Here is a 27,277-nt window from a genome sequence, read left to right on the forward strand (position 1 = left end):
AGAGGGGGTGTGGCTGAGGAAGAGGAGGAGGAGCCTGAGGGGAGTCCAGAAATAGATGCCTGGTGGGCAATTCTCTATCCTCACCTTCATTGTTCCTGCTTAAAATACCATTCCTCTTTATCTCCTGTCTCTAGAAACATAAGCACTCACATTCCCAGATAAAGCAAAGGAAATTGAAGCATAAAACTCAATAGAACACTCTAAATGCAACAGATTACCTGCCAGGACTGTAAACTTTAAAAAGCTATGAACTGCTGCAAAAACACAGGACTTTCCATTTTCCAAAGTCAGTAGGGGACTACTCTGGAGTAGCTGGTTTAAACACTTGTTTAGGCAAATGGGACATTATGCTCTCATCTTTATTTATTTTGTCAGTGATTAGATGGATACATCTTTTTATGCACTTGGGTGCAAGGAAGAATTTAGCCATAGAAAACAATGAGTGTTTCTGTCTACAAACAAACCACGGGGCGCTTTCAAAGCAAGGTTGCAAATATGCCAGGATCACATTCAGAACATTTTCTGCCTAAATCATTTTTTTTATACCAGAGAGAAATGCATGAATTTCCAAGAGTGAGAGCAGAAAGCTTGGGATTACACAAGTGGACCCTAAAAACAAATTGGTTTTTGTTTGCTTAGGAAGTCGGGAAAGTTAATGATTTCCCATATGGACCTCAGAACCACCTTGTTTTAGGGGGAAATGCTGTATTGTATTGAATGATGCCATAGCTGCTGCTGCTGCTGACAAGAATCCATAACGCAGGTAGGCTAAGCTTTGCTTCCTATTGGGCATGATGAAGTACACTGATTCTCTCTGGGAAAATGGCAAAGCCATGTGGGCTTTAAAAAATACTTAAGTGACCTATGTTGCTGAAGAAAGAAAGACTGTGTTCTTTTGTTCCTCTGGTTCAAGAGAGCAACAGAGGATAATAGGCTGATTCACACATGCAAGTTCAACACTTGATGTGTCATCATGTGATGGCTTCTCATTGGATGCCTTTCTGCATACCATGTGTGAACAACCTCCATGAAAAAGTAGTGTGTGAAGTTTCCTTGCCACCCACTTCCATATCCCCCCCCCCTTCTGTGTAGTGTCTTCTCAATAGGAAGCCTTTTCCTGGCTGAAATGTTGTTATGCTCACCCTAATCTCCAAGAGCAGAGAGATTTCGCAGGTGCCAACACTTACCTTGGGTTTGAGTCCCTTGGGATGAAGGTCACTGAACACCGTACAGTGGTACCTCTGGTTATGAACGCTTCTGGTTACGCATGCTTCGGTTTATGAGCTCCGCTAACCCAGAAGTAGTTGCTCCTGGTTGCAAACTTTGCCCCAGGGTGCGAGTGGAAGTTGCGTGTCAGAGGCGCATGCAGCGGGAAGGACCATTAGCGAAAGCGTGCCTCAGGATAAGAACGGTTTCAGCTTAAGAACGGACCTCTGGAACGAATTAAGTTCATAACCAGAGGTACCACTGTAGTGTCTTTCTGAAATCTAGCTTTATTTGCAAATGTGTACAACCTGAGCATAAGACGGTAGGGCTAGCAATAAATACTACCCATAGCTTTGGTTTTGACACAGAGAGCAAGTGTGTTGCCTTCACTGCTGCAAGTTCCAGGCCTACCTAGAATGTTGCCTGCAAAGTTCTGGAGAGCTCTGGAATCATAGACTCATAGAATCGTAGAGTTGGAAGGACCCCGGGGGATAGATAATCCAACCTCCTGCAATGCAGAATCTTAAAAAAAGCACCCATAGCCTCTGCTTAAAAACCTCCAGTGAAGGAAAATCTGTAACAACTAAGGGAGTCTGTTCCATAGTCAAACAGCTCTCCCTGTCAGAAAGTCCTTCCTGATGTTTCGTTGGAATCTCCTTTCTTATACAGTGGTACCTCGGGTTAAGTACTTAATTCGTTCCGGAGGTCCGTTCTTAATCTGAAACTGTTCTTAACCTGAAGCACCACTTTAGCTAATGAGGCCTCCTGCTGCTGCCGTGCCGCCGGAGCACGATTTCTGTTTTCATCCTGAAGCAAAATTCTCAACCCAAGGTAATGTTTATGGGTTAGCGGAGTCTGTAACCTGAAGCGTATGTAACCCGAGGTACCACTGTAACTTGAATCCATTGGCTTGGGTCCTATCCTCCAGAGCAGCACAAAACATGAGTGCTCCAGCTTCCATGTGACAGCCCCTGATCCAGCTTGGGATCCTTTTATTGACATTGTGAATTAGACTGTCTTTTATTGATCATTTTAATATTTAGCTTTATTTTTCTGTAAACTGCTTTGAGGTGTAATTGCAAGCAAGCGGTATATAAATTTTCTAAAATAAAAATAAATGCAAAAATCTGAATTTAAGATGGGGGGGGGGGGGAATGAGAAACTGAAATTGACACGATGCACCCATTCCTCCTTGGGATTAGGCAAATAATCCCACTCTATTCTGCACTGGTCAGAACACACCTGTAGTACTGTGTCCAGTTCTGGGCCCCACAATTTAAGAAGGATGTTGACAAGCTGGAATGTGTGCAGAGGAGGGCAATCAGGATGACCAAGAGTCTGGAAAGCATGCATTATGAGGAACGGTTGAGGGAGCTGGGTATGTTTAGCTCGGAGAAGAGGAGTTTGAGAAGGGGATAGGATAGCCATCTTCAAATATCTGAAGGGCTGTCACATGGAAGAGGAAACATGCTTGTTTTCTCCTTCTCTGGAGGCTAGGACTCAAACCAATGGTTTCAAGTTACAAGAAAGAAGATTCTGACTAAACATTCGGGAAAACTTTCTGACAGTAAGAGCTGTTCGGCAGTGGAACAGTCTCCCTTGGGAGGTGGTGGACTCTCCTTCCTTAAGCAGAGGTTGGAAGGCCACCTGCCATGTATGATCTAGCTGAGATTCCTGCATTGCAGGAAGCTGGGCTAGATGATGCTCAGAATACCTTCCAGCACTACAGCCATCATCTCAGTCATGATGCTGAGATAATAATCAGCTCTTAAAACCAGCACTAGGGAACCATCACAGTTTAGGTCTATTGTGCTGATGTCCTCCTGTGAGCTTTGGATTTGCATCTAGTTGGCTAGACAAGTACGGTACTAGATGATGCTCTTTTGGTGTTCTTACATCCACAGCAAGAAGGGACTATGATTGTACATGATGGGGTAGGTTTGTTTCCATCAACTTTATTTTAGGAAGTTAAAAGCAAGCATTCATGTACTATGAAATCTTGGCTACCCAAAGTCAAGGGCAGGGAGTTTAAGGGTCAGCTAAGGATTCAACAGAAACAACTCCCTTGCACAGTGGTCTAACTTTGCCTAATGGTAGGGCTGGTCCCAAAAGCAAAGTTTGCCGAGCTTGCAGTGGTGCTACGGCCCCACAGTCCAACTGCCAAGATGCTTGGTTCAAGACTTGCTCCCTCACTGCTCTACAGCATCCAGTAATTGGTTGCTCACAACACAAGTCAACACATGTTTCCCCTCCCAGTTTTCACATTATTCAGCATTAGTATGAAGAAAAGTTCTTGAGATGAGACAATTACAAGTAATTCCTGACCGAATGGTTTCGAAGACCCCCACTTCATTCCATGTGAAATAAAAAGTACAGGGAAAATGAGGTGTGTCTTATGTTCTCTTTGCAGGAAACGGGGAAATCACTGAAGATAAGAAATCGCAATCATGAAGGTTGCTGAGTCAGGAAATGTGAATGGAGTCGTTGTGGAAACTAAGGCAGCAGACCTGTCTAAGGAGGATGAAGGTCCCAAGGAACTCACAGCCAGGACAAAAACCTCGTGCTGCAAAGGGCTGAAGGTCCAGTGAATTCCTTACTATTACTATTTCTTTTCTTTTTTAAAGTCTAATTTTCTGCTTTGCAACAGTCTTTTTTAAAAAAGACTCTTCCATTTGGAAGTTTATGGTTTTCATTTGATATCCACCACTGATAGGGTTGGGGTTCTGCCTTTTTCAGTTTCATAGACCTGGGGAGTTACTAAGCTACAGATGAGGAGTCAATGACTCTCCAGGTGTTTTCAAATTTGGGGGGGGGGGTGGAGCTGATACCTGCGTAGCCACTCCTCTATTCACGTTATGCCTTCTCTTGTTCTCCTGAAAACATGAAAGGGGGTAGAGTTAATTTCAGGACATAGGCATCAAAGGAAGCCACCAGGGTGCCCTCCCCATGGTGTTGGGTTCAAACTCCCATCTGTCGCAGCCAGTTTGGCCAATAATTAGGGACGATGATGGTTGTTGTCTTGTAACATGTTCCCCATCTCTGTTCTAACTCCAAATAACCCTGGATGCACATCTTGTTGCTTTATGCGTGAGATGCAGAATCACCGCATGGGAATCATTAACGCAAAGGATCGTTAGATGTCAAGGCTAGGTCTGTGCACCCTGCCAAGGCAGTTCCCAGACACGGCATCATCAGCACACGACAGCCTTGAGCAACTGCCAGCCACTCATGATGCAGGCTCTATCCGCCACGCCATAAATATTTTTTTCACGAGGTTCCCTGGGGACTAAGAGTGCGGTTTTCATTTCCCTCAGTGCCCCAAAGCATCATTACAACAACCTCACCCTAATGTGGGTCCCTCCAAGCATTCGGGACCACAACTCCCATCATCCATGATTATTGGCCATGCCAGCTGGGGCTGGTGGAAGCCAGAGTCACAAACATATGGAGGGTACCACATTGGGGGGGGAGACTGGGTTATAATGATAATCAGCAAAGAACTGATCAATATGATCTATAAGGATGAGGCCAATGAATTTGCAGATGACATCAAACTGAGAGGGGTAGCTAACACTGCAGAAGACTGAATCGGAATTCAAGATGGCCTTAAATGATTGGAGAACTACGCCCAAACTAACAAAATGAATTTCAACAGGGACAAATTTAAGGTTCTGCACTTAGGTAGGAAGGACCAGTTGCATAAATATAAGATGGGGAACACATGGCTTGCCAGCAATATATGTGAAAAGGATCTAGGAGGTCTTAGTAGCTTAGCCTGTGGCAACAGTGTGAGGAAGCAGGAAAAAAAGCTAATGCTGTTCCAGGCTTGTATCAAAAGAAGTATAGCATCCAGATCAAGGAAAGTGATAGAATCACTCTGTTCTGCCTTGGTCAGACCACACCTGGAATACTGTGTCCAGTTCTGAGTGCCACTGTTTAAGAAGGATACTGACAAGTTCAGAGGAAGGCAACCATGATGATCAAGTGTCTGGAAACCAAGCCTTATGAGGAACAGTTGAAGCAGTTGGGTGTGCTTAGCCTTGGAAAAAGGAGACTGAGATATCTATCTTCAAATATCTAAAGGGGTGACAGTAAAAGCTGTTCAACAGAGGAATGGACTCCCATGAGAGGTGGTGGACTCTCCTTCCTTGGAGGTTTTTAAGCAGAAGTTGGGTGGTCATCTGTTGTGGATTCTTTAATTGAGATTCCTTGAGGTCCCTTCCAGCTCTACGATTCTGTGATTCCAGGAACAATAACAAAAAATATTGTTGAGCCTCACTTGTGGTGTGAAATATTTGAGAGGGAGGACTACCCACTAAACTTCCTAAATGGCTCTTCATAATACTGTTTCTTGGGCATGGCTTGATAGCTGCTCAAGAAGCATTTGCAGATGACTTAAGTCACACACAGCCTATCGGATCCTGGGAAAATACAGTTGAGGGACTACTTCATATCTCTGCTGCTGGAGCAGAGCCTAGTTCCTTTATTTCTTTCCGGGAGGAGGAGAAACAAATCTAGGGGTCATTGTAGTGGCTTAAGACCTGTCCCACACCTGTTTAAGACTTGATATTGAGGGACTACTCTGGAATCTAAGGATCTCAACATATCACAATTCTCATGGAACATCTGAAAGACGGCTTGTCTCCTGATATTTTATCGTCCCAATAAACCGAAAAATAAACCTGCCCGAGGAAAAAAAGCCTATGACCTTTTGACTGCAAACTCTCTTCTCCCTTTGCACAGAGAAGTCAACAGCGCCCCAAAGTTCAAAACCCAATCCATGCTGTTTACTCACTTGTAACTATGTTATTCAAGCACTTCTAACTTTTAACCAGTGCATCAGAACTTTGTTTGTTTTGGGACCAGATGAAATACCAAGAGGGCTGTGTTGACAAAGCTGGAGACTATTTGGATAAACATTGAACCCAAGACTACCCACCTGAACTGGCAATGGAGAGAAATCAGCTCAAAACATATATTGGCTTCTGTTTTGCATAAGTGTCTGTGCCTCTCTGGGAGAGGGAATTACTAGCTTGCAAAATACATCGGAGGTGTCTTGTGACAGCCAATCAAATAAGGATGTTGTAGCATTCTTGCATAGTTGAAATGCACCATCAATGATTGCATATAAAGAGTTTCTGACTTCCATCTCTTTGTCACACTGTGCCATTACCAAGAAATAGAACTCAGGGCAGGGCTATGCTAATGAGCAGGAGAGAGAGATTGATTCTCAGTTGTTTGCGTTTTTTTTCTTGTGTTAACAGCAAGGCTGTTGGAGATGATAGACATAACCCATTGAAATGAATGACCTCAGGTTTGTCACATGCATTAATTTCAATGAGTCTACTCTGAGTAGGACTGACATTGGCTATAAGCCATCGACTGCATAAAACTTTTTCTTCTGAAGGACAAAGGGTTACTTCTAGAAGGACTTTGATCTCTCAGAGAATAGGGAAGCATGGCTTCCATTATCATGGAGAAAGCTCATTGATGATGTGACATTCCCCAATCCCACCCCCTTTCCCATCTTTCATTAGGCCTTCCTTGCTGCCCTGGCATTCACCTACTTCAGCAAAGTGTTTTCTGGGGCTATGATGAAAAGTTCCTTCACCCAAATGGAAAGGAGGTTCGGCATCTCTTCCTCTACGGCTGGCTTCATGGATGGAAGTTTTGAACTGGGTAAGTAGTCAGAGAGAAGCCATGTAGTGGGGAGCAGGAGGGGAGAAAGCCCTTGGAGAGGTGAGCTGAGAATAACGTGGATCACCATCTTCCATTCCTTGCTCTTCCTCAGAACACTATATACACCTTCTGGGAGAGAAAGTTTCATTCTTGGTGGATGTTGATTCAAAGGATCGCGAGCGATAGGGACATAAAGAGAGTCCTGCTGGTTCACAACAAAGGCCCATTGTCATGAGAGCCAGTGTGGTGTAGTGGTTAAGAGCTGTAGACTCGTAATCTGGTGAACCGGGTTCGTGTCTCCGCTCCTCCACATGCAGCTGCTGGGTGACCTGGGGCTAGTCACACTTCTCTGAAGTCTCTCAGTCTCACTCACCTCACAGAGTGTTTGTTGTGGGGGAGGAAGGGAAAGGAGAATGTTAGCCGCTTTGAGACTCCTTAAGGGAAGTGAAAGGCAGGATATCAAATCCAAACTCTTCTTCTTCATGATTGGCTGGACACAAAGAAATGGTGGGAGGCACCAGCTGGGGAACCCCTAAAGGATGAAGGCTCAGAGCCTGGGGATTGATGGTGGAACAATGATGAGTGGTCACAGGGAGAAGAGGGAGAGATCTAGGAAGAGGAGGCATTGGAAGCTGAAGAGATATCAGTGTTTAGTGAGTGGGAAGAGTCTGTGGCAGAAAGCCAGAATCAGAGGCAGAAGAAGGAAAGGAGGGAGACCAAGAGGCAGAGATGAGTCCAGCTGGTGAAGAAGAGTCAGGGTGTCACCCCCTCCTGCTGGGACAAGCTCTCCTCCTCCCTGGTTTCCCAGGACCAGAAGAGGCATGCAGAGGGAGGAGCTCAGACAGGCATGCCGGCAGAGTCTCAGATTGCTTGGGAAGGGCCTGAGGGAGGAGGAGATTTAGGCAGCTGTAGAAAGGTGGGGACCTTCAGCCTCTGCAACTGTTTCATGGGGCAAGACCCACCAAGAAGAATTGCTGTGGTCATTAGGACCCTTTGTGACCGTTGCAGGGAACCCGTGTCCCTCCTCATGTTCCTGGACTACAACTCCCAGCAGCCCCAGGCAGCATGGCCAGTGGTCAGAGATAATGGGAGTTGCTGTCCTAGAACATCTGGAAGTGCATCCACGCCGTAGGATGTGATGCAACAGCCTCATCCACAATGGTAGCCAGTCATTGACCAACTGTGTAGGGAAACCAATTTTACCATAACTTTACTATCCCTGTTTCCTTGCAGTGCCCCCCCAAAGAACACCAGCAGGTTCTGAGAACAAGTGCTAAGTGATTTAGCAACGAATAAATACTCTATCATTATTTACATTGTTTTCCAGGGAATCTGTTGGTGATTGCTTTCGTGAGTTACTTTGGGGCAAAATTCCATCGGCCAAGGGTGATTGCTCTTGGATGTTTTATCATGTCTCTTGGGAGTTTCTTAACAGCAATGCCTCACTTTTTCATGGGATAGTAAGTACAAGCGTGTTTACATTTAGTTTGTTAGATTGGCCACACCGCTGTCTCTGAAGGACATTATTTGAGATGCAGAATGAAACATATTTAAAGATGAACAGTAGAGGTGAACATATATGTCCCTTTCTGGTTCATAACAATTTCAAATATGTATTGGGACATGTTTCATCCCAGTATAAACGTTTCTAAACATGTTGGTTTGTATCCAATGCTGGTTCAACTCAGGACAGACACATTGAAATGAACGGCCATGTCTAACTTAGGTCCATTAATTCTATCGGGTTTACCCTGAGAAGAACTTCATTAGGTACAAACCCTTTAATATTAAAATATGCATTTTTGTACTTTTTCCCAAAAAGAAGAAGCTTGAGGCTATATTGCAAAATTCAGTGAAATGTGAAATAAGAAGGATATAATTACATGTAGAGATACAGGACATTCACCACCACAAACGCGTCAAGGCAGCTTACAACAATCAAAACGCAAAATAGAGTAAAAATAACATTGCCGAAACAATAATGAAATGTAGCAGATTGGAGCTAGGATAAAACTGCAATCCTAATCCTCTTTGGTTATCCTTCCCATGTTGTCTGTGTCTGCTTAGAAATTAATCCCACTTATGACTTGGATAAGTGCTTTTGGTGTATCTCCAAGATGGCCAATGTCAGCTAGAGCTACCAAACTTCTTTCCAGCCACTTTGACTAAGCAACTCTTGACAATGCATTAAATAGTTCTGAAATTTAGAAAGAAATCCCCATTCTTTACTTCTCCTTATCTACATTGTCTATAATTGCAAATGGTCACCATGCTATTCCCACTCTCCAGTGCCAAGGCATCTCTCTGCATCTTTCTTCATTATTATTATTATTATTAATAATAACAATAATAATAATAGTTTATACTCCGCCCATTTGGGCTGAGTTTCCCCAACCACTCTGGGCGGCTCCCAATTGAGTGTTAAAAACAATACAGCATTGAATATTAAAAGCTTCCCTAAACAGGGCTACCTTCAGATGTCTTCTAAATGTCATATAGTTTATTTTTGACATCTGATGGGAGAGCATTCCACAGGGCAGGTGCCACTACCGAGAAGACCCTCTGTCTGGTTCCCTGTAACCTCACTTCTCGCGGTGAGGGAACTGCCAGAAGGCCCTTGGTGCTGGACCTCAGTGTCCAGGCAGAACGATGGGGGTGGAGATGCTCCTTCAGGTATATATGATTAGGGGCTTATCCAAACTTGCTTTTGTACCACACTTCTAGGCACAGGTTCTTGTTTTAACACTCCTCATCCAAACGCCTTTTTGGGGGGGGGGGAGTGTTTCCTCCATGAAAACCCACTCAACAATCTGTGGAAATCCCGAATTGCCATTTGCTCTGATTCAGCATTAAAGAGTGTGTTTTCTTGGAGAAAGCGGGTAGCTCATTTTGTCACAGAACCTTAAAGTGTGGACCTGTGCCTAGAAAGGAACTGTGGGTTGAACCTCTGGTTTACCTTTCTTTTCAGTTATAAATACGAGACATTATCACGAGGGTCTGAGAACTCGACATCCAACCTCTCTCCTTGCTTACTGAACCAAACAGATCCAGAATCACCAGGGATGTCTGTGTCGGGTAAGGTTGTGGTTTCTCCATGGAAGTTTGTAAGTAGCCCCTCAGAAGTGCTGGGGAGGGGGCAGAGATATGCTGGCCCTGATCCCAATATCCATGCATTGAGCATGAAGTTTGGGCAGGGGAGCTTCTAATAGTGCTCACTTGAATGCATTTGGTAGCCTTCCAACCTTTCCATTCAATGTGGGGAGATCAGGGGTTGAACAGGCAGGAGCAGAGATTTGGGGAGCAGAGCCGGTGCCTCTACTCAGTATTTGCCCACTCTTGTTCTTTTGAACACTTGGAGAAGGTTAGTGTAAAGCGCTGGACTGTACAACAGGTAGCCCACATGTTGCCCTCTGGATCTTGTTGAACTCCAACACCCATCAGCCCTAGCAATCAAGGCCAAAGGTCAGGGTTCATGGGAGTCGTAGTCCAACAATATCTGGAGGGTCACTCGTTTTCCATTCTTGCTATATGGTGAGCTCTGAGCGTTGATCCTTATGCAAGCAAAATGGAACCAATGGATGGCCTTAGGGAGCTCTAGACCCACCTCTATGATTCTCCATCCTGTCACTTATTCCATGTTATATTTTACCCCACACCAAGTCCATATCATTGGCTACCGCTAGTGGATGTGGGCATGGAACCGCAGATAATGACACGTGAAAGGGGCTGGATTGGGGTATTTCTTTTGGCATTTGCAAACACCAGGTTCCTCATCCCTCATCCATAACAGGTGCACATGTATGTACTGCTGTGCTCAGTGACTGAGGAGTGCTTACAGCTACTGATGGTGTGAAATATGGTGGCTCACTGGGACAGGACATTTCCACAATGTTATGATGCTGCTGAAAGAATTGCATTGGCTTCCAATTAGCTGAGTTCAATGTGCTGGTTTTACATCTACAGCTTGGGACCAGGGTGCCTGAAATATCATTTCTATCCATATGTGCCCTGTTAATCGCTGTGCTCTGGAACTGAGAGCATCCTGCAGATACCAGGAAGTCCACTCCACACAGCTTCAGTGCTGTGGCACTTTTCCTTTGCAATTCCCTCCTGTCAGAATTAGACGGACACTATCTCTCTTGTCTTTTTGGTGCCTACTGAAAACCTTCCTTCTGCAACAAACCTTTTAAACAGAGATCTTTCCTAGTCTGCATTATTTTTTAGATGTTTTCATTGTTCTGCAAAACCCAATTAAGCCTTCAGAACCCAGATCAAGGGGTTTCCTCCCTTCCCATGGAGACTGGTAGAACTTAGGCAGATGTACATTCTCACGCAATCAAGGATAGAAAGCATTTCAAAGGGTATGGTCACAGCTTCAAACACAGGTGTTTAACCTTCAAATTAGCCCAACAATTCCTTTCCCATAGAAGTCCTCTCACGCCCTTGGAGCCAGCGGGCCCACAAATTAAAGCAACAGGACAGCTCTCATATTCCTTACTGGTTTCCCACAAAGCCTCACTCTCCACTTGACCAAAGAATAGCTACTAGGGGAGTACTAACTTTACTACACCGGGAGCATAGGAATTGGACATCCCACCACCAGAACATCCTTGGTGAACATCTCCTGTTTGGGACTGCTTGGGAGGATATGTGTTTCTGTGCAAAAGGCATGACTACGTACTCCTGCTATAACTGCTGTTATTTGCAGGCTGTGCAAAAGAAGTTGTATCTTATGCGTGGATTTATGTCTTGATGGGGAATCTACTACGTGGAATAGGTGAAACACCAATAACTCCACTGGGCATATCGTACCTGGATGATTTCTCGAGAGAAGAAGACACTCCTTTTTATATTGGTAACGTCTCATAGGAAAATCTCATCTCTAGTACTAAATAAAGGTAACCACTAGGTCCAGTCGCGGACGACTCTGGGGTTGCAGCGCTCATCTCACTTTAGGGAGCCGGCGTACAGCTTCTGGGTCATGTGGCCAGCATGACTAAGCCGCTTCTGGCAAATCAGAACTGCGCACGGAAACGCCGTTTACCTTCCCGTCGGAGCGGTACCTATTTATCTACTTGCACATTGATGTGCTTTTGAACTGCTAGGTTGGCAGGAGCTGGGACCGAGCAATGGGAGCTCACCCTGTCACGGGGATTCGAACCGCCAACCTTCTGATTGGCAAGCCCAAGAGGCTCAGTAGTTTAGAGCATAGCGCCACCTGCGTCCCATGTACTAAGTAGTGCCTGACAAAAACAAAGGTAGATTTTTCAAGCTGCAGCACTCAGATTTTGCACCTGAGTTGTATAGCATGTCAAAAAGCTTCTTTATAGTAAAATCTGGCTTCAGTCATCGGCAGAGTTAGAAGCATTTTGCATTCATGTTGTCTAAATTTGAACTTTCTGTCATTATATTTTGACTCATTCACAATTTGATTTTTAAAACAAAATCTGCTTTGACCTGAGAAGTGTACAATTTCTTCAAAAAATTCTCAAGCTTTGGAACCAAATGAGGTAAAAAGTCATAAAGACAGTATCGCAATGCTTTATTACTCAGGAAAACGTTTGTGAATCTCTTTAAGATTCACCAGTTCTGACAGAGTTCCCCCTTGCATTATGACACCTGCTGAAGGACACTATCAATGTATGTATGTTGATAAGGCTGCAACCCTGTAACCACTTACCTGAGAGTAAACAACATTGAAGTCTATGGACCTTACTTATTAGCAGACATGTGTAGAATTGCACAGTTAAATGTGTGTTCGGAAATGCAAGCTTGATCCCAATTATTCATAACGTGATTCTTTAAACTAGGTGAAATATACTCGGAGTTGAGAGTGGATTTCATGCTCTTTATTCAGCTCATAGTGGTGAGGAGGAATGGAAGTTCCCCCAGAATGTCTGCTTTATATACATTATTTACACAATGGGCCCCACATGATTGGCTAGTTCCGGGGTTCACCTGTAGGCCAATCTGGTTGCAGATTCACTTCCACCTGTAGCTGGATTGGGTGGCTCCTGTGGACCAATCAGACTGCTGCATTCTGAATCCTATTGTTCTAGGACCAATCAGACTGCTGCATTCTGAATCCTATTGAACTCAGTACATAACACTAGGGCTGTGCTACGTTTTCATCAGTGAAGAGTGGTCTTTCAAAGAGCATGAAATATAGGATATCCCATCCTGCTCTGCAGTCCCAACCTGCTCTGAAGCTTGTGTGCACTGGAATATACTGATAATATTTTCTTTATAACTGCAGGCTGTTTGCACACAATAGGAATGATTGGCCCAATGGTTGGTTTCCTTTTGGGATCTCTGTTAGCCAGACTGTATGTTGACATTGGCTTCGTGGATCTAGGTGAGTTGCAAGCTGAAGATTGGTGATTGTAACATGTGGCATGCAGCGTAGCTTGACTTACGGCTTTGAATCATATGGAGCTGTGAGCTCTGTAGCCTTCACATTTGGATAGCTCCCAAGCCCAAGTGGGATGCTTTGGAAAGATTCGGAGTTCTTGTTATTAAATATACCAAGAAAAAAGCACACCAAGAACTTAGGCCAATATAAGTTTCAGTAGTGGGAGATTACAAGCTCAAACAGAGATTACAAACTCAAACTCATAAGGATACGTATAACACAATAATTTGTTACAGAATTAAAGATAAGAGTTTATGAGTAGAGATAAGTTCATGTTAGTGCATAGTCAGATTCGATGTGAAGGTCTTAGTTTCAATCATTGAGAAGAAGTCAGAAGTCAATTATGGATCAGAAACCAGGACAGGGCCCTGCTTTGATGTATTCACCTTCATCAGCTGGAAGTATCAAATATTACATTAGAATATATTTAAATTCTAAATTATCATAAATTATAAAACATTCAGTATTATACAACATTTGGTTCCTTACCTAATTTTTAAGGGGTCGTGTAAGTTTGAAGAATTTGTATAAATATATCCTGTTATTTTCTACATTTCTCAGAGATAACAACTGAAAATAATGAATATTAATAATTACATGTGTTGAATCAAATTGAAAACTCTAGGGCAGCATATAATCATAGGATTCCTCACCTAAGTATGGGTAGATCAACGTGTATTTTGAGCTTTTCTGTGTGTTTGCATTTTAGAAGTGAGCCTATTACCTTTTATATGCCCTTAAAGGTGTAAATGGGATCCCCCTAGATCTTCTTAAAGGCATAGAGTTCTAAAGTTCAGAGGACAGCTGCAGTTTGATTTAAAGGTCTTAAAGAAATGGTGTATAATCCTGATAACTATTCAGACCCATAGGGGCCGTGGTCTTAAGTAAATGAATGTACCGGGCTTCCTGTTGTAATAACAGTCCACCTGTCCTTTGTCAACAACAAATTGTCGCTGTTTTTTTGTGTTGAATATATGCTATATGGTAATTTATGGACCTAATAGGTATCTAAAGCCATTTGCAAATAACAAAATATGTGATATTTTAGGGAGCAGGCTAGCAGGCGGGGGCCATTACTTACATCATAGGAGCCTACACAACACAAAACACTGTTGCTGTATGTAGGTTTTATTTTATTTGTTTTTTTATCTTATATTTTGGAGATGTACATCCAGTTCTTTTCTTTTAATTTTTTTGGGGGGGCCCAAGCGAGTGAGGCCCTAAGCTATAGCTTGTTTAACTTATACGTAAATCTGGCACTGCTGCCAGCGTTTGTACACAGTTATTTCCCATATATTCAATGAATGTTCCCCAATCTTCTCTAAACATATGTTCTTCTTGTTCTCTCATTCTATATGTTAAGTCTGCAAGCTGCACATATTCTGTCAACTTAAGTCACCATTCTTCTTTGGTTGGGACCTTGTTGGTTTTCCATTTTGGGGCTAACAAAGCACGGGCCGCAGTAGTGGCATACATTAATAACCTTTTTTGACACCTGGGAATTTCAGTCTGAATTATCCCCAACAGAAAGGACTCTGGGTTTTTTTGGGAAAGCGCTTTCTCCCTTATCGTTTCTTACTATGGATAGTTGATGCACAGATGGACTTTGACCTGTCTCTTACTCTAGATACGGTAACGATAACTCCGACTGATTCCCGCTGGGTTGGCGCGTGGTGGCTGGGCTTTTTGATCGCTGGCGTCTTCAATCTGATTTCCGGCATCCCTTTCTGCTTCCTGCCTAAAAGCCTGGACAAAGAAGGAGCGAGCGATCCTGAAAAGAAAAAACTGGAAAGTCATGCTGATGAAAGCCATATACAGAAGCCTGAAAGTCAACAAGGAGCTCGCTTCTCAAAACTGAAAGGTGAAAGATCTGCCCTGGCGGCCCAGGACCTATTCCATGGGTCGGCAAACTAAGGCCCAGAGGCCGGATCCGGTCCATTTGCCTTCTGGATCTGGCCCACGGATGGTCCAGGAATCACTGTGTAGATCAGCGTGGGGATTCTGATCATTCGGGCCGTGCCATTTCCCCCCTCCCTCACACACACCATGGTGGCGCCTCCTCCCTCCCTCCTCCTGGCTTCTCCCTGCCCTGCCTAGAGGGGGAAGGGGGTTGGGCTTTGTTGAGTGCCATTTTAAGCAGCCCCTCTCTGGAGCCAGCCCTTTCGCGCTGCTCATTGTCCCGCCGCCAGCCCCTGCCGCTCGCAAGGCACAGGTAAGCAGCCACCGGTGCTCGTCTGGTGCTGTGGAGAAGGGAGGGGAAAGTCGTGGGGGGATTCCCCCCCCCAAAATATAGTCTGACCCCCCACAAGGTCTGAGGGACAGTGGACTGGGCCCCCTGCAGAAAAAGTCTACTGACCCCTGACCTATTCAGTCGTGTCAGGCTCTGGATGGTTGAAGCACTGCAACAAAGGAAGGCTGTTGGACAGTGGTAGGCAGGGATGTTAGAGAGAAATAGAAATGAGAGGGGAAATTATTATTATTATTTTCATAAATTTTTATTTAGGTTTTTTTTTCCATAATACAATGCAATTAAAAACAAACCAAATAAAAGCAAAACCAGAAAAAAATTCTAGTGAGCTGCAGTTTTGCCACTTATTGCTGTCGCAGCTCAGAGATACAATTAACAGCAGCAAATAAACTAGGATATCAGTTCATGACTGGGTAGTGACTCTCATGGGTCCAAATGTTTTCATTTCTTTGAATTTGATGTTTTATAAAATGATGTGCAGATCATTCATAAAATGTGCAGGTCTGGCCTGCACTAAGCACCACATCTCTCTCTCTTTCAGAGTTCTTTACGTCCCTGAAGAGAACACTGGGCAACCGAATGTTCTTTATGTTATTGTGCTCATCGTTGCTGCAGTTCAGCAGCTTTATTGGTTACTTTACATACAGCCCGAAATACATAGAGCAGCAGTACGGTCAGCCAGCGTCCAGGTCTAACTTTATAACAGGTGAGTCCTGTGTGTGTGTATTAATGAAAGGGACTTGAGCAGTAAATGTGCATAGTAACTGGCCATTGTGCACATTCACCAGGCCTCATGATGAGTGTGCACATAACCCTTCCTAGAAGAGGGTGCTGTGTACATTTCCCAGTCAATATACATAACCTCCAACAGGCTTTGGGCACTGTGCATAACTTGAGTGATCTTTGTACATTCTCTAGCCAATATGCCTTGATTTGTGGGAGGAGGTGATTGGTTTGTTTTGGTTCTTGTTTTTATTATGCATTTTGTGTTCTCATTTTGTATTTTTATGTTGTCAACCACCCACTGACCTTTGGATGAAGTATTCGGATGAGATTTCATTAATAACAATAGCAGCAGCAGCAATAATTGCCAGTCGGTATTGGGGAATGTGCATATTTCACATGTGTTTTGTACATTCTCCAGGCAATTTGCAGATTATCCAGTCAGTATGCATGCTCTCCAAGAAACACGTGGTCTTTGTACCCCAAACTGCTTCTGGAACACTGCCTAATCCTCATGGCCCACCTGAAGAAGTAGGAAGAAGGCAGTCCAGTCCCTTTTCACCACTCTCTGTTGTTCCCGATTCAGATTACTTTTGTATTTCTCCCACATGTGTCTAACAGGAGGTTAAGATCTAAATCTACAGATTTAATCCGCAATCCATTTCCCACAAAGAGGAGGAGCAATACTGTATTCTTAATGTTGGTCCTTTCATCCTTTTAACATTTCCAGGGTATCCTTTCAGTCTCCCCATCCGTTTGCTGTCCCTGTTAAGTCATTTGCAATGTGGGGGGGACAGGACATGATCCTTATTTCCTTCTTTGTCTTTTATTCCAGCCGTCACAGCCATACCAGCAGTCTGCCTTGGTATATTCCTAGGAGGCTTCATCATGAAAAAATACAAAATTGGCATAGTCGCCGCAACCAAAATGGCATATGTACTGTCATTTCTAGCATTTGTCATTTCGCTATTCTACTTAATAGTGGGCTGTGAGAACCGCACAGTGGCTGGATTGACAGTATCTTATGATGGGTATGTGATACAGATGCACTCGTGTGTGTGTGTGTGTGTGTGTGTGTGTTGCAAAGATTGGTACGTAGCTTTGGAGGTACATTGGTACCTCGGGTTACAGATGCTTCAGGTTACATACGCTTCAGGTTACAGACTAAGCTAACCCAGAAATTGTGCTTCAGGTTAAGAACTTTGCTTCAGGATGAGAACAGAAATTGAGCTCCGGCAGCGTGGCAGCAGCAGGAGGCCCCATTAGCTAAAGTGGTGCTTCAGGTTAAGAACAGTTTCAGGTTAAGAACGGACCTCCAGAATAAATTAAGTACTTAACTTGAGGTACCATTGTATTCCTGGATCCGTCTTTGCCATTGGAGGCCCACATGACCTTGGCAGCTAGGAGTGTCATTTACCAGCTTCCTCTGGTACGCCATCTATGATCATATCTGGCCAAGGTGGCCATTGTAGCATTTGGTAACCTTGAAATGGGACTTCTGCAATGTGCTCTGTGTGGAGCTGCCCTCAGGCCTGGCCTGGAAGCTCCAGCTGGTGGGAAATGAAACAGCTAGACTGCTGGTGGGAGCAGACTATGTGTGGCACCTCTGCTAAAACATCTCCACTGGTTCCCCCATGTGGGATTCCCAAAAATAGACCAGAGGCAGTTAATATTTCATCCAGAAGAGCTTTACTGCTACTGAAGGCAAATGAGCATAACGGTCACGAATCCAACATTCAGGATTGTAAGAAATCCAGTTGCAGCAGACTTAACTTAAATTTACAATAAGTTATAATAAGACTAAACCATAACACTAAGCATACTGTGTACAGAACACCACACCAGAAGGACAAGAGACAGAAAGAGAAAGTGAAAACGCAGGCTCCTTTTGGCCTTACTTTTATAGTCAGCATGACCTTGACTGAAGAGATAACAAAAGCAGTTTAAGCCAGCTGTGCTCAGCTTCTCGGAAGGAATAACCCAAACATCATGAACCTTCTGCTTGTTTCTTTTACGCAGAGAAGCTTCCAGAACCCTCTTGAATTAATTAGAATAGGAAAGATCTCTACACATCAGATCAATACTTTCTGTACCTAGAAATGCAAATTTCTAGGTGGCCCAACACATTTTGCCACCTGAAGCAAAATAGAGAGTTGCTGACTTCCACCTCCTCCTTCCCCCTGCTGAAGACGAGGTCCTGGTCCGCTCCTCGCTTTTCTGGCAGCAGAGGCAGCAGGTGGGCTTGGTGGCAGGGCAGACACAGCAGTGGGGTTTGCCACCTCTGGATCCCAATGGAATCTCACTTCTTAAGACATTCACCTCAGTGTGCCTAAGGGTAATGCCAGCTTTGCTACCAGGCCAGGTTCAACGTTCTCATGTTCAGAGACAAATTTCTGCACAACCTGGGTGGGTCCAGGGTACCTTAAGGATCCGTGAGATCCTCTGGAGGAGAGCTCTTTGCTGTTCCCTGTGTGTCATGGACTGGAGGGACACAGAAAAATGGTGGGAGGAACCAGCTGAGGAGCTCCTGAGGGAAGAAGGTTCAAGTGATTGATGATGAGACAACGAAGAATGGTCAGAGGGAGAAGACTGGGGAAAGGGGGTCTGGAAGCTGAAGAGGCAACAGGGCTTAGTGAGCTGAGAGAGTCAGTGGCAGAGAGAATTCCAAATCAGAGGCAGGAGCTAAAGCAGGAGAGGAGGTAAACCAAGAGGCAAAGATGAGTCCAGCTGGTGAAGAGGCACGGGTGTCTCCCACTCCTGCTGTGACAAGCTGCCCTCCCCACTTATCTCCCAGAACCAAGAGAGGCATGAAAAGGGCCAAGAAGAAGTTGACTTCTCATAGGTGTAGTCTCAGATTGCTTGGGGGAAAACCCTGGAGAGCAGGTGGGGAGGTGGGGACCTTCAGTCTGTACAACTGCTTCATGGGGCCAATATCTGCTGGAGATGAGCTGCTGCGCTCATTAGGCCTGCCACTCCTGTGCAGATTCTGTTTTTGCTAATAAAGAGTTAACACCAACTTGCTCGGTATAATTTACTGCTGTCTCGCTTCTCTGACCAAAATCGCTAGAAGTTGAGTATTTAGTCCCATGCTGTAGAACACTCTTCCAGCATCTGGAGGGCACCCTGTTGGTTACCCCTGTGCTAGATGTGCCTTAGGATGAACTAAAGGAAAACCTCCCTGCTTATTCCACAAGGCAAGCGGTTGCACAGGGCGTAACTCCTTTATCTTCAGCCTGTAACCTGAATTGCAACTGTGCCGCAAACCAGTGGGATCCGGTCTGTGGAGAAGACGGGATGACGTATGTGTCGCCCTGTTTCGCTGGATGCAAAGCTGTGACAGGATCCAGGAAAGACACAGTAAGATCTTTATTTTCCAGAAAATAATAATAATAATAGTAATAATAGTAGAATAATAATAATAATAATAATAATAATAATAATAATAATAATAATTATTATTATTATTATTATTATTATTATTATTATTATTATTATTTATACCCCACCATTTGGGCTGGGTTTCCCCAGACACACAATAAAACATCAAACACACGATAAAACATCAAACATTAAAAACTTCTCTAAACAGGGCTGCCTTCAGATGTCTTTTAAAAGTCAGATTGTTGTTTATTTCCTTGACATCTGGTGGGAAGGCATTCCACAGGGCGGGCGCACCACCAAGAAGGCCCTCTGCCTGGTTCCCTGCAACCTCACTTCTCACAGGGAGGGAACCACCAGAAGGCCCTCGGAGCTGGACCTCAATGTCCGGGCAGAACAATGGGGTAGAGATGCTCCTTCAGGTATACAGGACCGAGGCCATTTAGGGCTTTAAAGGTCATCACCAACACTTTGAATTGTGCTTGGAAATGTTCTGGGAGCCAATGTAGGTCTTTCAGGACGGGTATTTTATGGTCTCGGTGGAGGCAGTGCTGCCTTTTACCTTGCAAGGGGATTGGGGGCGGAGAAATGAACTCTTTAAAGGAATTTCTGGTGTCCCCTACTTCTTTTTCTTTCAAAAAAGGTGGGCAAAGGCAGAATAGATAGGCATATGGAGTCCAGGATTTAGCTTCTATTCATTTATTTACCTTATGCCAAAAAAACTTTTAACCTTCTTTTCAGGTTTTTCAGAATTGTAGCTGTATTGAAAAGGGGGATTCTGGGCTGAGGAATTCCTCGGCAGTTTTGGGAGAATGTCCAAGGACTGACAGTTGCTCAAGAAATTTTATTTATTACGCAGTGATCAAAACAGTGTCTTCCTTTTTCTATGCGCTGGGAGGGACTCCTTTTTACATGATCATGATTCGGTAAGTAACAAGTTGTGCCTGCCACAAGAAAGGCCATACAGGTAATATCCGCTCCTGTCCTTGTTTCATATTAAAAGTTCCCTGAAAACAAATACCGTAATTCCATTGCCCTCTGCTGCAGATTTCCAACCCCCCGGCAAGAGACCCTTAGTATTCTGTGGCAACTGAGCATGCTAATTTCTCAATTGTTGCCTACTTATGTACTGTATTTTTCGCTCCATAAAACGCACCTGACCATAAGATGCACCTAGTTTTTAGAGGAGGAAAACAAGAAAAAATATTCAGAACAAAACAGTGGATGTATGATTTTTGTGGTTCATGCTGTTGCCACAGACATGTGATTTGATGGTGAATTTGGGGTGACCCAATGCAAAAATCCTGAGGATCCATGTGGATCCGTGCTTTGTAACCACGTTTTAGCACCATTGCGGCCCCACGCAACAGTGGATGCATGATTTTTTTGGTGCAGGCTGTAGCCATGGACATGCTATGTGATCTGATGGTGAATTTGGGGTGATCCAATGTAAAAATCCTGAAGATCCATGGGCTTTTACCTCCCCGCTCCCAGGCAGCCTCCTTTATCTCTATTGTCCCTTATCTCCCTCCCGATTGCTTACCAATCAGCTGCTTCCTTTCAACACTTCCTTCCCTCTTGTTTGCCTTAGTGTCTTTACCTTACCTGGAGCAGACAGGTAATTCTTCTAATTTCTCTTATCTCCCTTATCTCCCTCCCGATCACTTGCCGATCAGCGGCTTTGTTTCTACACCCACTTCCCTCTTTTTTTAAAAAAAAACCATGATCTGCTTATCGCCCCTGGGCAATTCGGCTCCAGGGACCTAGCATCCGCTCCATAAAATGCACAGACATTTCCCCTTACTTTTTAGGAAGAAAAAAGTGTGTCGTATGGAGCGAAAAATACGGTACTTGAAAAAAGAGAAAAGAACCTATTTGTTTAATTACTCAGTTTCTATCCTGCCCTGCCTCCCTAAGGAGGCCAGGGTGGTAAATTGCACTTTGGCAAATCTTGAGATTCCCCCCTCTTCTTTCACAGTGGCCCAGTCTTCCATCAGGACCCCAATTCTATTGGCACTCACAACCCAAGTTCAGTATTAGAGGGAGTCGTACCAATAATACACTGCAATTCCTCTTTCTTTACCCCAAATCCCAGCCTTTCGGAGCTGTCCAAATTCACTGGAGGCAAGGCTTGAGTTCACACATCTGCCCTTCCTCCATGGTCATAAAGTTTGCTGAATCGGGCAAACTCCAGAACTCACCTTTTGCACCAGGCTCACTTTTGTCACACTTTTCCAACATCCCATCATGCTCTGCAATGACTATGTCGATTAGGTTGGAGGGAACATTAGAAGCTCTCTTATTCTGAGTCAGGGTATTGGTCCATCAGCTCAGAATTATCCACACTGATTATCCATGGTGATTGGAGGTCTTGCTGACCCTTGCGTTGCACTGGAGAGGCTCACAATTGAATCTGGGACCATCAGAATGCAAATTGTGCTCACTTCCAGTGAGCTTCCCACCACAATTGCTGCATAAATGCTAGGAAGGAAGGAATCTGCTGTCAGTTTACTGCGCATCACATTGGGACGCTTATGTGGAAAGCAAATAATAATAGATGATGACACAGCCAAAGCACTATCAATGGATTGCTCACTGTGTTAGTAACATCACAGATAATTTATAGAGACTTGCAGGAATGTATAGAAGCGAATTTTCCACTAAGGCTGATTTCTTCCATTATTTAGGTGCGTAGATCCAGAATTGAAGTCACTTGCAGTTGGACTCTATATGCTTGTTATGAGAGCTTTGGGTAAGAAACATCACCATTTTTGAATATCACTGGACATTCCCCCCCCCACCCCAGTTCTTCACACACTCACACAGGCAAGTGAGCAAGCAGTATGGGGGGCAGGCTTCTGTTGGAGCGACACTGACATTACTCTGATGTAGGCCAACTGGGTTGGGCAGAAGGAACCAGTCCAATGTAAAGAAGATTTGGATTGGTCTCTCTGTGAAAGAGATGTATGGGGTGTGTGAGGGAAGGGTGGGAGAGGGAGGTATGTGTGCACAGTCTGTGCATGCCACTGAGATTGCTCCTCATCAGGCTGATTTTGCCCCCCCAAAAAAACTTTTGTACTTTTGCAAATGTTGGGGTTTCCCTATCTAACTGAGATCACTCCCTTTGTTTGTGGCTGTTACCAGTTTTGCTCCATACCTGAAGAATGTTTGCTGTCAGTTATCTGTTAAGATGATTCGGTTGAGCAATCCCCCAAGTGGCTTATGAAACCTGCATGCTCAGAGGTGGTGGTGGGGGGTTGGGAGGGGGGTGTCTGTCTCAGAACTGTGGATGTATAAGCTGATAAGGACCATCAATTCCATGCTAAAGGCAACTAGTTGACCACTGCTGGAAAGAAATTGACCTGAGCAAGGGAGGCCATACATTATTGCAATGATCTGCTTAGTATTTTGGGTTACTGGGCTTCTAAGACTTACACACATACAAACACCCTGTCTCTACTATCATCCTACCCAAGAATATTGTCTTAAAATGTGCTTTAGATGACAACCTATATTTAGTGCTTGATGTTTTTCAGCTGGAATTCCAGCCCCTGTTTATTTTGGAGCAGTGATAGACAGGGCTTGTTTGAAGTGGGCAAGCAGCAGCTGCGGCAAGCGAGGAGCTTGCATGCTTTATGATGCGACAGTGTACAGGTGAGCTCCACTGGAATCCCACATCTTCCCTGTCCTCTCAAGGGGAGCCGTCTCATTAACTTAATGCAATGGCTGGGCTCAATCTAGATGACTTCCTGCCTGGCAGCCATCCAGGTAGAGTCCTCTGAGCCTAGCCGTCTCTCTGTCAATTAATTTTAATGCCTGGCGCCAGGATCCATCTCTCTTGGTCAATTTGTTAAGAGAACAATAGAGCTTCAAGTTATCGTTGGCTAAATTACGTTGATTAATGGACTAGAGCTTTGGGGTGCAACCATAGAAACGTAGAATTGAAAGGTCTCATGCAGAAGGACTCAGGTTCAATTCTGGGCACCCCTAGGCAGGACTACGAGAGATGTCTGTCTGAAATCCTGAAGAGTCACTGCCAGGCAGTGTAATCAATGGTCTGTCTCAGTATAAGGCAGCTTTCTATGTTCTTATCTCCACCTCCGGTGCTGGAAGAGGAATCGCTTAACCTGGCCTGGTAGCATATGGACAGCCAGGACAGATGTCTTAGGAAAGATGACACACGCTGTTTAGTCACTGCATTCTGTACTGACCGTAGTTTCTGAACCAGTTGCATGCCCAGCTGCAGAGTCCCCATCGCCACCGAGCGTGCCCAACTAGGGTATATGAATAAAGGGGCACCACAACTGTCTGGGATTAAAAGGCCACAACTTTATTGGTTAAAGAAATAGGTAAGGTAAAAGTAAAGGGACCCCTGACCATTAGGTCCAGTCGTGGCCGACTCTGGGGTTGTGGCACTCATCTCGCTTTATTGGCCAAGGGAGCCGGCGTACAGCTTCCGGGTCATGTGGCCAGCATGACTAAGCCGCTTCTGGCGAACCAGAGCAGCGCATGGAAATGCCATTTACCTTCCTGATGGAGCAGTACCTATTTATCTACTTGCAGTTTGACGTGCTTTCGAACTGCTAGGTGGGCAGAAAGAGGTAGGTAGGCATAGGTATTGGACGTGTAGCCCTGTCAGCCTCCTAGTGGGGGTATGGAGTATGACAGGGTCTGCTTGGGGTGGGGGGGGGGAGAGAAGGGGTCATGGCAAAACACAGGTTTACACTAATGGCCCGACCCTAAGCGTTGAGGAAGCTCTATGGCCTGTTAGCCACCCGCTTCCGGCTCTATGGACAGAGACTTGCTCCTGGCTGACTGCACTGCTGAGGGCTGCCTCAGCAAGCTAATTTATGCCTGGGGAGCGGACCTGAGGGAAGGCTGCATCCCTCAGGTCTGCTCCCCAAGTTGCACCCCACCCCCCGACTGCCATGGATAGGCTGATTTGAATAGTGGGCTTGGCAGATGAATCTGAATGTGCATTTTCTCAAAATTAGCAAAGTTTCCCCCACTTTGCTGCTTTAATGAGGCTGCAATATTTGGAGGAGCACTGGGTTCACCCCCTAATCAAGATTAATTTATTCCAGTGATCTTTTGTTTTGTTTAGCAATTGAACCTTGTGGCTGCTACGATCTGTTTTGCTTCCTGCTAAATATTTTGCACATTCTCACACTTCAATTTCAAATTATTATATTGTGCTGCAACTTACACCGTAAGCTGCTATTAGGATTTTTTTGTGTTTGTGATATATAGATAGATTTAAAAAGGAATGAAAAAGTCAAATATAAACACAATTCCTTCTCTTATGCAGACATTATTTCTTCGGTCTAATATTTGTCTTAAGAGCTCCATCCTATCTGCTGGGCATAGTCTTCTTCTTGTTCGTGAAGAAACATTTTGGAGCAAAACAGGCTGATTCCCCCGAAACCAGGAGGAAAGAAGACACTCTGAATGGGGAAACAAAGCTTAATAGCGCCGAAAATACGGCAGGCCTTTCAGATGCAGAAATGGATACCTGTATATAGCGCAAATGAACCATCACACTGTACTTAGGCAATCATGCACAGACCATTGGGGGGGGCATCTTGACTATATCAAAGATTAAATTGTCCAACACAGCAGTGCCTTATTTAATAGCATTTGTTGTCATTACTTTCTGTGTGCATAAGACGGTCCTTGCTGGATAGAACCAATGTCCTGTTTAGCATTCTGTTGTCGCAATGGCTATCCAGATACCCAGTGCTATTTTCCCAGGAAAAGAGGTGCCAGAACTCACCATGAACGCCTCCTTTGTTCTCTTATAATGGCAATGGTGCCCACCTGAGTGGCGCCGGAACTGAATTTCAGGTGGGGGAGCCCTATGCAAAACCCGCAAAGCAGGGCATATGGGGGGGGGGACAGCTATATAGAGAGCTATAAGGAACAGTAAAGCAACAGATCAAAATGATGCTTTGTGAGGGCTCTCATTTGGTACCGAGTGTGGCGATCACACAGGGTCCCTGGACATTTCACCGTCTATTGATCCCTGTGCCACCACTTTATTTCTCGCTGCCACCGCCCAAGCCCTACCAGGTACAATACTGAGTCCAGTCAGGGTTAAATTGGAACATAAACTTCTGTTTATTTATTGCAGTTTAACAAGCGTGTGGTTTCATAAAGGGTATCAGTCAATTACAATCATAGGGTGCCTATCCGGACCTATAACATCCGCTACCTGCTCTCGCTCACTAAACCACCTCTCAGATATTTACTTGTCTTCCTAGCTCCTAACTGTTCCTGACTCAGCTTATTTCGCTACACTAACTCAACCTCCCCACAGACTCTATCCCAATTCACTCCCACTCCAACCAACCACCCAACTCCCAATGATCTCTCCCCTTTGCCCCTCCCAGAGCTGGTTTTATAGTCCCTCTGACTCCACCCCCCCGGGTTCTGATTGGGTAACCTGTTTAACTATTTCACCTCCAGCACGCTCATATGTTAATGTCACACCAAGCTTCAACTTAGAAGGGTGGTAATAACTCGAAATCACCCTGACTTGCCTCATTTTGGCTCTCTGCAGAGCCCATGTACACCCCTGTATTACTAGCCAGTACATCTGAGCTGAGTTCACACATGAAATGCAGCAAATCCAGGTTGACTACTGATGCACTTCGGATAGGGATCTGCAGCCATTTGGGTCTCCCTTATGAGTCTACCTCTATAATAAAACTAGTTGGCAAATGCATGCATGTTGTTGTCATACATCGGTCTTGGCACACATTTATATATTTGGTGTATCGCTAAAAATGCAAAGTGTGAACTGATTTTTAAATGCCCCAAAGTAGCTTCTTTCCATCTACGTGCTAGGAAGACACCCACCTGCAATTTGCAATGAAAGAAAGAAATGAAACTTGGGGAAATATTTCCCACTGCCCCATGGTAAGGTTTTTTGTTTGTTTGTTTGTTTTTAGTTCTCTTAAGACAACTTGGAAGGATGGATCATGTGTGGGGGGAATCTTTGGCCCTCCAGATATTGTTGAACAGCATCTCCCACCAGCCCTAGCAAGCCTGGCAAATGACCAGGCATGATGGGAGCTGTAGTTCAACAGCATCTGGAAGGCCAAAGGATCCCCACATCCCTGTTCTAATTTAGTTACATGTGTCAGGCAACTCCTTCAGTGGAATCTGGACTGCTTCACCTGGGCTTGTCAATTAAATTTGTAGCCTAATGCTCTTATGTGAGATGTCTTATCTATTTTGATGAGTAACTTCCATCTGATGATAAAGTTGACATCCTGGCATTTCTGTCTTCTGTACTAGCACTAATGAGCCACTAGGATCCTCTGCAGGAAACATCCACACTAATATTAAACAAAGAAAAACAACTCTCTGCAGACTAGAGACAGAAGTCACACTCTCTGCAAGCAGCTTTACCTCCTTATAGATCTTGATCCCGATTTGAAATGAGCTCCGTCTATCAGAGCACCAGGATAGCTTCAGAAACAAGCCATCAGACTGTCAAGTTAGAATTCAAAAAGTCTTCTGATGGTTGCTCCAAAATAGCATTGGGGAGGTTATATTTTTACAGATGCCAATCCACTTTTCTTTGGGATGTATGTGCTACTATCAGCGCTCACACAAAGTCTGAAGAG

At 44.5% G+C, this 27,277-nt stretch overlaps 1 protein-coding gene across 1 annotated transcript; it reads left to right on the plus strand.

The window, feature by feature from the left end:
* The first annotated feature begins 3,610 nt into the window (after positions 1 to 3,610).
* Positions 3,611 to 25,277, plus strand: LOC309378609 (solute carrier organic anion transporter family member 1B3-like). Its single transcript, XM_081926994.1, has 14 exons — positions 3,611 to 3,785; positions 6,744 to 6,885; positions 8,213 to 8,345; positions 9,854 to 9,960; positions 11,594 to 11,740; positions 13,142 to 13,240; positions 14,925 to 15,158; positions 16,087 to 16,251; positions 17,104 to 17,299; positions 19,463 to 19,625; positions 20,388 to 20,572; positions 22,334 to 22,398; positions 23,183 to 23,300; positions 24,955 to 25,277. Exons 1-14 carry the CDS (start codon positions 3,654 to 3,656, stop codon positions 25,166 to 25,168), a joined length of 2,100 nt encoding a protein of 699 aa, XP_081783120.1. The 5' UTR covers positions 3,611 to 3,653; the 3' UTR covers positions 25,169 to 25,277.
* Positions 25,278 to 27,277: the final 2,000 nt, after the last annotated feature.

The sequence above is a fragment of the Podarcis melisellensis genome (genome assembly GCF_964234715.1).
Source record: "Podarcis melisellensis genome assembly, chromosome: 10".
In the NCBI taxonomy this organism is placed as follows: Eukaryota; Metazoa; Chordata; class Lepidosauria; order Squamata; family Lacertidae; genus Podarcis; species Podarcis melisellensis.

Bases quoted from the DNA above. Each gene is read 5' to 3' on its own strand.
- LOC309378609 (XM_081926994.1), top strand. From the start codon at position 3,654: ATGAAGGTTGCTGAGTCAGGAAATGTGAATGGAGTCGTTGTGGAAACT. The intron at 16,252-17,103 runs GTGAGTCCTGTG...CTTTTATTCCAG, and splicing joins CAGGTCTAACTTTATAACAG to CCGTCACAGCCATACCAGCA. The intron at 17,300-19,462 runs GTATGTGATACA...TTATTCCACAAG, and splicing joins TTGACAGTATCTTATGATGG to GCAAGCGGTTGCACAGGGCG.